Source organism: Colobus angolensis, unplaced genomic scaffold (genome assembly GCF_000951035.1).
Source record: "Colobus angolensis palliatus isolate OR3802 unplaced genomic scaffold, Cang.pa_1.0 Scaffold177, whole genome shotgun sequence".
NCBI lineage: Eukaryota > Metazoa > Chordata > Mammalia > Primates > Cercopithecidae > Colobus > Colobus angolensis.
The window spans coordinates 1356045-1367503 of record NW_012114899.1 but is presented as its reverse complement, the minus strand read 5'-3'; the positions used below and the strand labels follow the sequence as shown (position 1 = coordinate 1367503).

The following is an 11459-nucleotide window of genomic DNA, read 5'->3' as shown; positions in this document are numbered from 1 at the left end:
CCTTTGGATTTTTGAGTTGTAAGATGTTGTAATGTATTCTGGATTATAAATTCTTACTGACTGTTTGACATACAAAAAAAAAAAAAAAAAAAAAACAAAGGACCCAGGAACTGATTGGAGATAGCAGTGAAAACAAAGGAGAAGTCATTATAAGTTTCCAATATGGTAGGTTGTTATGAAAGTCAGGAAGGGAAGCCTATTCAGAGAGAAAAATAATGAATTGAGCTTCAGAATGATTATTCATTTATTCCAAGTGTGTGAAGTGAAATAAATTTTACTAAGTTTGGGCTATACAGATTAATAAGATGTTGTCCTAGCTCTTGAAATATCTAAACTAAATAACTAAAATACAATATTGAGTTTAAAATGCTTTTGGATGGACAGAGGAAGGCAGAACAAAATTTATTACAACAAGAAATCTGAATTTGCAGCAAAGAATCATTCCATGCAAAATGTATCTTGATATGGAAGTGCCTATAAGCAGAGACCTATTTGAGTCATCTTCCTCAAGACCAGACTGAAGATATAAATAATCTTATACCCAAGGTCCTCCCCTATTTTCAGTATGCCAGTTCTATTTTTTCTAATTACATCAACATCAATATAAGATTGTTGAATATCAGCTGGATTCTATCAGAGTATTCCATCTAACTTATTTGACAGTGGCTCCTGCTACTAAAAAGTAAGATAAATACATAATACTGGAGACAAACCGACCCATACGCTGAACAAAATGGTCAGGATGATCATGAAGCACAAGCTTTGTCCAGCAGACTTCGATAATCCAGAAACCACTGAGTCACTGTTGAAATCAGAGGGTAAGGGTGCACACTCAGCTGCTGTGAATGTCAATTTCTGTAGAAACACTTTAAATAAAAGTGTTCTGTACATAAAACAGAGGATCATCACATTCTTATTTAAAAAAAAGCCACAAATGCTTTCTGACAATACTTTGTTCCTTTGATAATAAATACATCAATCTATCAAGAATTTGTTGAGAGCCATGTTTGTTTCTTGTGTAGGTAAGCAATACATAGAAGTTAGTAGCACATGTAGATCTACATACATTAATTATCTTTGACATCTGGAGCTGTTCACACTCTCAAAATTTGTGTCAATAATTTTTGAGGACAAGTTTTAAGCGGTGCATGATCTGAGAACCTCAATACTACTCTCACTCCCAACTACTCCTGACCACTGTCATCCCTGTTTATTAGTTCCCAACTGTTCGGCAGATCAAAAGGTGGCTTCACAAGGAAGAACCTGTGGCAGGCAATGCAACAGCCTCCCAGATTCCTCTTCCTTTGGTAGAGCCACAGTATGCCTCTCTTCTCCTGTGAAAACTTACTTGTGCGGCTGATCTAAGGAGCAAGGCAGTTAGTAGGCTATCAGCTGGAAGGGCCTGATTTGGCTGCCCATGCTAAATGCTAATAATTGATAAGATTTCATTATTGGTTTCCTTTCACCTTCATCTTATTGTGCTAGGTAATGGAGATTTTATACCATCCATGACAAAACTAAATTTTATTGTAGTTATATAATTATATAGATATATAATTTAAAACACATATATGACCTAATAAAAATATTAAATAAGTTTCTGTCTCAGTGACTGTAACCAGATTATAAATTTATAATGAATACGTCAATGGACACCGGCCAATATGTCACTGTCAAACCTGTTGGCATCTTATGCATCTTACCAACAAAATGGCTCAGAAAAAATTCAACTGGCATACAAACACAAACCTATAAAATGACAAGATACAATCAATAAACCTACAGCAAATAGTCTAACACTTAGAAGGAATCATGTTATTAGGGCTCAGCCACACTTGGTCATCTTCATATCATCTCATGCTGATTTTTCTTCGCTCTCTATAACAGGTGCTGGACGGTTCCCCCATTGAAGTCACCCTAGCAAAACCAGTGGACAAGGACAGTTATGTTAGGTACACCCGAGGCACAGGTGGAAGGGGCACCATGTTGCAAGGAGAGTATACCTACTCTTTGGGCCAAGTTTATGATCCCACCACAACCTACCTTGGAGCTCCTGTCTTCTATGCTCCCCAGGCTTATGCAGCAATTCCCAGTCTTCATTTCCCAGCCACCAAAGGACATCTCAACAACAGAGCCATTATCCGAGCCCCTTCTATTAGAGGTAACTCCAGTCAGATCTTGCTTTAGAGTAATCCCAAGATTTCAAATGACTCAAATTTCAGTAGCCTTAGATACATTGGATGGGTCCACTGGGAGAAAAGCACTGAAAATGTTTTTTATTAAAAATCAAGTATTATATCAATAGTTTTCCTTCAATAGGAGCCTTTTTTCACATTACAACTGGTTATTGAAAAAACGTGGTCAGAACATTGTGCAAATGAGCCTAGTGCACAGATTCAAACTTTACATGGGTCCATAAAATTTGTACAAACTAAAACCTAGTTCTGTAATTGTTAGCTTCTTCTGTATCACTTGTCCACCATTGTGCAGTCATCTGTGGCTCATTACAACACTTCTGTAATAGACTAGTATAGTCCAGTGAAAACCAATTACCTCAAATAGCAAAACCCATGTGTATTTGATGGTGACTCAGTGGCATTGTCTTAATATACAAATCACAAATTATTACAAATATAATCTAACAGACACATGAGAGGTTCTCATCTGATGTCCTCCAAGAAATATGTGTTATACTTTCTTAAAAGCTAAATTGTTAAGGAAAGTGCTATATTTCTTTAGTACATGGAGAACTAAATAAACACCAAATAGAAAAAACCCTCAATCAGACTGCTAATAACACAATAAACATTTCACATTTGAATCCTGTAAGAATTCAAAATGTTTGAGTAGTTTTTCAAGCTCCATTTCTTCAAGGAAACTAGAAGATAAAGAAAGCCTTTATTTTATTTCCAAGCAACTAGCTTGTCCCTGCCTTTTTGGCTCCTTCAGATTAGTTTTTCTAGGATATGGCTAATGCCAACTGAATCCCAGTTCTGTCCTCTAAATACGACATGAATCTGGGCAATTCGATAAATAAACTGTGTATTTAAGTCTATTCTTGGGTTTGACCTAGAAGCAACGAGGCACATCTAGATTACTGTAGAAACAATTATCTTACTATGTTTTACTATTTTTCAGTATAACCGAATTGATCATCCTAGGAGCTCTAGTCTTCAACGGCCTTAAAAGTTTCATACTCATAATTACTTGCCCCAAAATTTTAATGCAAATTAAATAATCAGGATTTCCTTTAGGACAACTTGTCTATGTGACAATAAATTATATCATTGTAACATTATGCATTTATAATGAAAAATCACATCATTAACCAATCCATACATTAAATACAAATTGTCAACCAGTTATGATGTAGAAAAAAACAAACTCCACTATAACGGAAAAAAATGCCTATCTAACAAGAAAGGAATCAATGAATGATATTCATGGATGAAGGGTAATCAATTTAATTTTGTATCTCTATGCCACCAACATAAAATCAAAGTAGCAACATGGCAAAACAAAAATCAAAAGGAATCTATGCATGAAACTCAATGGAAACTTAAGCCTCACATTGACCAAACATCAGAGAGAGGATGGTGAACCTAAAAGCATGCTTTCTAAATGCTTGTTTTCCAATAAGTCACTGGAGGTGGGATAATTAGAGAAGCCAGAATTTATTTCTAATATAGTGATCAGCGACAGTCTCTATGCAAGACTGATTTCAAAACAAGTGGTCACATTATGTTGGAATGTTATAATAAATACATTCCCAGTCTTTATTAGTCTATATTAGAAAATACCAAGGAAAGGTAACCTAAAGACAAAAATTGCAAAATTTCCCTCCCAACATTTTTAAGTTGCTTATGTACTTATCAACAGTATTGTACTTATCAATGGCATGGCTTTCTTCTGAAGCTAGTTTTTCAAAAAAGAGAAAGACACCTATGTTAAACCTTACCTTATGTTGAGTTTCATTACATTAGAATCCTAGAGTTTCCCACCCATCTTCAGGGCAATAATCAACATGAATTGGGCTAACTTTTCCATTACAGTAAGATTCAGGGTGATTTGCTGGTGGTTTGATTCAGTTTAATGCCTTCTTACATTCCTAGAAATTTACATGAATGTACCTGTAGGGGCTGCGGGAGTGAGAGGACTGGGCGGCCGTGGCTATTTGGCATACACAGGCCTGGGTCGAGGATACCAGGCCAAAGGAGACAAAAGAGAAGACAAACTCTATGACATTTTACCTGGGATGGAGCTCACCCCAATGAATCCTGTCACGTTAAAACCCCAAGGAATTAAACTCGCTCCCCAGGTAGGTAATGTTATTCCAGAAATAGTTTCTTTAAGTTGTGCCAATGAGCATCATTCACTTTTACCAAATGATTTGACTTGATCCCTACTCAAGCTATGGGGTTTTTTTTTCTTTTAATATATAAAGCATTCAGTCAATGTCACACCCTTTGAGGGAATGCTGGGCATCAGGTGCCGTTATTCTATTATAGGTCCTTTCTCTTTTTAAAAAAATCATAAAACTTAACACCTTGAACAATATTCCACTGAAATGCAAAGAATCTGAGAGCTATTAAGAATTATCAACCCATACCCTAAATGAAAATAAAATGAGGCAAAGACCCCATCTCAGAATAAATGCCTATTTTATGTGAGCCAGGTTGGTTAGCAAATGAAGGGCATTATGGCAGAGCCCTGAATAGACCATTTAGGACAGCTTTTCTTGGAAATACTATATCTAAGAGAAAACTCCACCATGATATCTAGGTGAATTATTAACTATGAGATGTCGTCAGTCATACCAAATTAACTCTTCCTCCATAGTTACATTGTGGTAGTGGCATTACAGAGAGGGTTTTTTTTTGTGTGTTCATTTAAGAGTTCTAAGTTTCCATACTTCAACATTAACCTGTGTTTTTTATTATTGGAAAATTGAAAGTTATACAAGTTTCAATACGGAAACTGACTCCCAGGGTTAAACATAAAACAAAACAGGGTCTATGCTAACCCTGAGACTGTTCCCTGTGGGAGTGTGATAGGTGCTGATCTCTCTGAAATATATTTTGGTTGAATAATCAGTTACAGTTTGTGCATCTTGAAGGAAACTTCCCTATTCCCATGACAAAGGTGGGCTTATAGCCCCACATTTATGGAAGTAGCCCTTATAATTCCAATCCAGAAGAAAACTTGGTTTTCTAAAAGCTCATCTTGGGTAATTTTTTAACGGGATTTCTGACTTTCTTTTATGCACAAATTAGCTTATCTAAGGTTTCTGCTAGCCCCACCCAGGGAATTAAAAAAAAAAAAAAAGAAAGCCTACCAGAGTGCTAAACAGCAATCATTTGTTTGTTCACAAAAGATTTAGTAAACTTCTCTTATGCACCATGTAGTGCACTAGGTGCTGGAGATGCAGAAGTGAATATAAAAAAAATCCTTACCATCAAAAATCAGATGGCAATCCAGTGGGAAAAAAACTGACACATAAACATGTAAGTTATCATAGTGAAATCTGGAAGTGATATGACGAAGTTTGTTCAGAAAATATAAAAGCCAGTCACCCAGTTTCTCTTGGGTTAAAACCCAAAACCAAGAACCTGATTAAAGTACTGGAATCCTTAGAAATCTTTTAAGAAAATAAAAAATAATAGTCACAAATTCTGTATAATAGTAGTTCTGATAGCTGTGATAGTATGAAAAGAGATCTCTTCGTTTCACATCAAACTCAAGTTAGAAATTCATCATGTCTTATATTAATATGTCAGTAATAATCTCTATCAATTAATAAAAGTGTCTCTGTCCCCAGAAAAATAACTGGGGACAGCCAGTGTACCCGCTGCACTCTGCTATTGGACAAGACCAAAGACAATTATTTTTATACAAAAGAAATTAATAAAATTGTTCTCTGACCTTCTACAACTATGGCTTAGAAATGAAGACCACGCCACCACCAACCAATATAGACGGGGCCTAAACAACCCCAAAGTAGAGTTATGAACTTCCAGCCAGAAGCAGAGACAAATACTGCCCTGCAAAGTCAGCAGCGAGAGCTGGTGTTCCTTCCACCCGGGTTTGCTCACCTGGCATAAACAGGCAAGCATCATATCTACCAGCAAAAGCTCCATTATTATTGCCCAAGAGCTGTAGAGAATGCTCTGAGGATGACAAGAGATCCTACACAACAAGAGTATTAAAAAGAAAATGTCAATAGAGAAAATAGGAACAATCTACAAATTAATAAACTGGAAAATATCATGCTATTGCAGCTGGGTTAGTTAGCATAAATGAGGTAAGAAACCCCAGAGACACCTCCTGAGGCACTGTTCTGTCTTCCAGAGTTATTTTCTCAGTCTTATGCCCTGCTTTCCACAGTCCACTGAATCTGCTGACTAACGAGAGCATCAGGACCTCTGGACAACCAAAAATGGCTTCAGAATAAAGAAACTATGAATCTTTAGAAAATATTCAGTTTGGAGTAATTACAGAAGAAAACAACGTGCAGGAGGATGCTAAAAAGCATACTGTCATTAAGCAAAAGAGAAAAAAAGCCAGAAATAGTGTCTTACCAAACAAATAAAAACATTGCAACTGTCAACACCCGTCTAGGAACGCTCAGTAAATACCAATCCGTTAATAAATAAATTATTTATATTTATATATATAATAAATAAAATATTTATCCATTAAATAAATTAATAAAATAAACTTTTTAATTCTATATTTATGAAATTATGAGATTAAAACCCTATGGTAAATGACATGAAATAGAAATATATTCTTAGGTTATCATCTTTAAACCATTATAAACACAGAGACTGAGGGTAATAATGACTAAATCTATACAAATCTATGCACACAGTGTTGGAGCAACAGTTTTTACAAAAACAAATATTCCAAACAAATCATAAAATTAAGCTTTTGGTAAAAAGTTACAGCTAATGGACTAAACTAAAAACATATTACAGTAAATGGTGTGAAAGTGATTTTATGAACTAATAGACCTAACATTTTAAATGGAGTTCAAATTGAGTTCATCTTAAATTTTATGAGTCATTAAACCATGTGGCATTTTATATCTTCTGATATTAGCTTGAACTCTGAAAATTAGAGTTTAAAAATCTGAAAACTTGGGATATAATGTGAATGTGTCCTTTGAGGGGGAAATAACTGTTTTTATTCTTGTAGATATTAGAAGAGATTTGCCAGAAAAATAACTGGGGACAGCCAGTGTACCAGCTGCACTCTGCCATTGGACAAGACCAAAGACAACTATTCTTATACAAAATAACCATTCCTGCTCTAGCCAGCCAGAATCCTGCAATGTGCGTAACTTCTCCAAATTCCTTACCATTTTAGAGCAGGATGCTTGTAAATCAAATGCACTTAGTCACCATCTAAACAAGATACTGAGGTCTACTACCTACTCATTTGTCATTAAATGTAAGCATTGAGATGTATAGTTGGGATGTGCCAGTCATGAAGCTGGCATATAAAGGCCCCCAAATTTCATATACACAATGAAGGTTGCGTAGTATCACCAACCATTGGAAAACAGTCAGTAGTGTAAAATGTAATAGAAATAAAAACTATAGCCCATTCTTGGCTGGCCGTGGTGGCTCATGCCTATTAATCCCAGCACTTTGGGAGGCTGAGGCAGGTAGATCACTTGAGGTCAGGAGTTTGAGACCAGCATGGCCAACATGGTGAAACTCCATCTCTACTAAAAATACAAAAATTAGCCGGGTGTGGTGGCAGGCGCCTGTAGTCGTAGTTATTCGGGAGGCTGAGACAGGAAAATCACTTGAACCTGGGAGGTGGAGGTTGCTGAGATCATGCCACTGCACTCCAACCTGGGCAATAGAGTGAGACTCCATTTCAAACAAACAAAGCTATAGCCCATTATTTCATCTGTGCAATGTTTAAGTTGAAGCATATGAAATTACCATTTTTATATATAATAAGACAATGGACCATCATTTAATTTTGGACCAAATATATGACCTCTCTGTTAGTGGATATCACCTCCTGAATTTTACCATGAGCCTGCATTTCTATATCTTTTAGAAACAATTTGTTTCACTTGTGCTTTAGAAAAGGCATGTAGTGAATTATTTGTATGTCCCAGGAATGTCATAAACCACTGATGTTCTAGATGAATTTGTAAAGATTCCTACATGCAACCTATATTTAGAAGCTTTAATAGCAAACAGAATGTAAAACACCCACTCAAAAAACCACCATCCAGTCATTTTACAAAACTGATAGCGCCTTAGGTTTTCACCTGACTCAGTTGTACCAGTGCAAAAATGCCTACCCTGACTGATTTGCTTTCCAGCCACCCTTTCACACCTCCGAAGCTGAGTGCCTATGTGGATGAAGCAAAGACGTACGCAGCCGAATATACCCTGCAGACCCTGGGCATCCCCACTGATGGAGGCGATGCTGGCACCATGGCTACTGCTGCTACTGCTTTCCCAGGTATGGGAAAATTGTGCTAGAAATGGCGCCCTGCAGAGAGTATTTGGGAAACCCTTTTTTGGTACCATTGAATCATAGAAATGTTTGTGTACCCCACTTACAGCAATCTGACTTGCACCATCTTGGGACCAAAAAGAGTTTCCCAAATGAGTGACTCATTAAAACACAAGGCAAGAAAATCAAGCTGGGCAACAGAGTGGGTTCTGGTCTCGGCTCAGCTTTAAACTGCTTTGTGATCTTGAATGAGTCAGTCTCTCTGAGGCTGGTTTGTTTTGGTTTTTACTTTTCGTAAGAGAGTTTAAAACTACCTATGATGTTTATTGGAGCTCTTCCTGTGTACTAAGCACTCACCTAAATGGTCAGGAAGCATTATAATATCTTAGTAATGCTCATGATACCACCAAGAGTTAGGCTCCATCAGAAAGTCCAGTACACAAATGAAGAGCCCACGTATGAAAAGGTTAAGTAATTTGGCCAATGGCAATTAACTTTTCAGCAATTTTTTCTCCCTCTCCAATCTTCAAGCTACTTTTATTAATTTGATTCCAAAAAATATTTTTTAAAGTCAAAAATTGTGTGTGTGAGAGTGAGAGACAGACAGAGATCCTTTCAATATGTGAATAATCAGGACTCAACTCATTTGTTCTATAATTTTGGTCTAGGGCATATGCTGATTGCTTAAAGCAAAGCCTATCTGTGGATCAACAACGCATTCAGAGGTCACATGTTAAAAGATTTGTCCCCATTTATTACGTACCCACAACAAATGGTAATACTTAAAAATGAATCCTTTAGAGACTGAAGGGGACCAGGAAGAAAGTTGTTTAGGAAATTTTTTCTCAGATGAAGATTTTTATCCTTTTTTTTTTTAGTAAAAGATTATTTCTATTGAAGATCTCTATCATTTTGATTTGTCATTGTGTCAGCATGTTCCACATAAGTCCAAATTAGAGCTCTGAGTATACCCAGAAACATGACATTCTTATCGATTAATTAATTCATATATTGGTCATGTGTAGATGTGAGAAATTTTATATTCCTCACACCCACTACACCTGGGGCTCATTCTCAGCATTTTGTTTTGTTTTGTTTTGTTTTCTCAAAAGTTGTGAATATATCCTCCATTCTGGTCAGTGAGGCTAACACTAATGATGTTTCACATCTGAAAGTGACCTCAATTCTGGCTTTGTTTCTCTGTAAGAACATGGAGACGCTCTGTGGTGAGTCCCTCGGAGGTTACCAAGGTAACAGCTGACACTGCAGAGGGCAAGGTCCTTCCTGGGCAGTGCGGGGCCAGCAGCCGGTGCTTGCTTTCCACATAACAGGGTGTTTACATGTCCATGTACTCAGGATGCCTGTCAGGGCTTCTCAGTTCTTAGAGAAAGTCGAGCCCCTGTCTTGCAGAAAGCTGCACCCCAAAGACACCTAACAAATGTACTATTAAACTAATGAGCCACTGTCAGAAGAATTTCAAAGTTTGTTTTCACATTGGAAAGGATTTGCTTTAACCCAAGAATGTTTTATCTTATTCTCACTTCTATTGGCTTCTGTGAAAAGTTAAAAATATTTGGGGTATGAGTGTTGTCTGGGGAATGCCTAAGGATCTGAGAGCCTCTCTTATAACTTTGCTGTGGAGTCAAGCAAAGAATAATAGGCTCCAAGGGAAGAATTGGTTTGAAACCCAAACACCCTGGCACTTAACAAATTGACCAAGTTGAAAAAGAAAATTCAAAATCCCTGAAGGTAAAATCTGTGCCACAAACACATGCATGCATGTGTGCACACGCTCACACAATTATATTACTCACTTAGTTTAGAAATACTGTTTCCAAAATTACGAAAGTAACTGTTAACACATGTCTCCTATCCTTGGAAAATGGACCAAACTTCTCTAGTGCATTAATCAGCATTACTGACCAAAGTGAATGCGCCAAGAGTGGATTCAATTTTTGTTCAAAATAATCCAACCAGCTTCCTGCCACCACTTTCTGAGAAGCCACGAGAAAAAAATCAATGTGTCTGGGGTTGGGCAGGCTTCTACCGCACATAAACCAAATGAGGTTTAAAACAATAATGAAAAACAGGTGTCCATTTGTACTTAAGTATACTTCTCTCTTTCTCTTGTTATCTTTTACAATTTCTGGATCATCTCAGAAATACTCAGGTTTTTAGACTAAAACAATACAGAGAAATAATGCTTTAGATAGTAGCTAATATGCTCTCTTCTTCAAAAGTGAATGTTCATCCACTAGACACAATGCTAACATGAAAGCACATAGATTATTTTTTTAATTCTTGGATACTTTGGTTCTCTGAGGGGGAGAACCAGCATCAAGGCCTCTGAATACACCAAGCACAGGCTTGATGAGGGGCTTGGGAGGTACGAAGGTGCTTCTGCCATTCATAGTTAGATCTAAATATGGACAGGTTAGGCATTTGCTTTTAAGGTATTATGGAGAAGTACACTTAACCTTTACAGTATTTCTCCTACTGATCTCCCAGTCTCTACACATCTTCTCGGGTAAAGGCAAATGTTTCAAATGTTTCATTTAGGCAGGTGTGGGGTTGCAGGAGAACCGGTCCCACAGAGCCCCACCTCCCCACATACCATGCCCGGCCAGCCCCTTAGTCACCTTTTCTCATTTATAAATTTGGAAACCTTCAAAAAGTTATAAATCACAAGCTTTAATCAACTCAGCATCCTGTTAAGTTTCTCTTTCTTGGGCCCTATCCCATGCATCTTTAATTCTCTTAAGTATGAAGTGATTCTGACACAGGTGGGAACATTGTCCTAGGACTTCTTGAATGTGATTGAAAATCGCTGAGTCCACATATTGTGTCCTTACGGGCACTTTTAAAAACATACATATTAACTTTTAGCTTTAAGTAATATGTTAAAAGTTTGTACGTCTAAAAGAAGAAAAATAAGCCAAAAGGGAGCAAATGTGAATTCCTTTCATGAAGTTTTC

The 11459-nt window shown here is 36.9% G+C and overlaps 1 protein-coding gene across 3 annotated transcripts in view; it reads left to right on the top strand.

The window, feature by feature from the left end:
• Positions 1-11459, top strand: part of A1CF (APOBEC1 complementation factor) — an 83781-nt gene that overhangs the window by 71999 nt on the left and 323 nt on the right. For 2 of the 3 annotated variants that reach the window (XM_011938753.1, XM_011938754.1), the window contains 4 exons: positions 1888-2161; positions 4113-4318; positions 7198-7334; positions 8348-8490. In XM_011938753.1, coding sequence (XP_011794143.1) covers positions 1888-2161; positions 4113-4318; positions 7198-7334; positions 8348-8490 — 760 coding nt within the window. The remainder of the gene's footprint in view (positions 1-1887; positions 2162-4112; positions 4319-7197; positions 7335-8347; positions 8491-11459) is intronic. The other variant, XM_011938755.1, reaches the window with a different exon arrangement.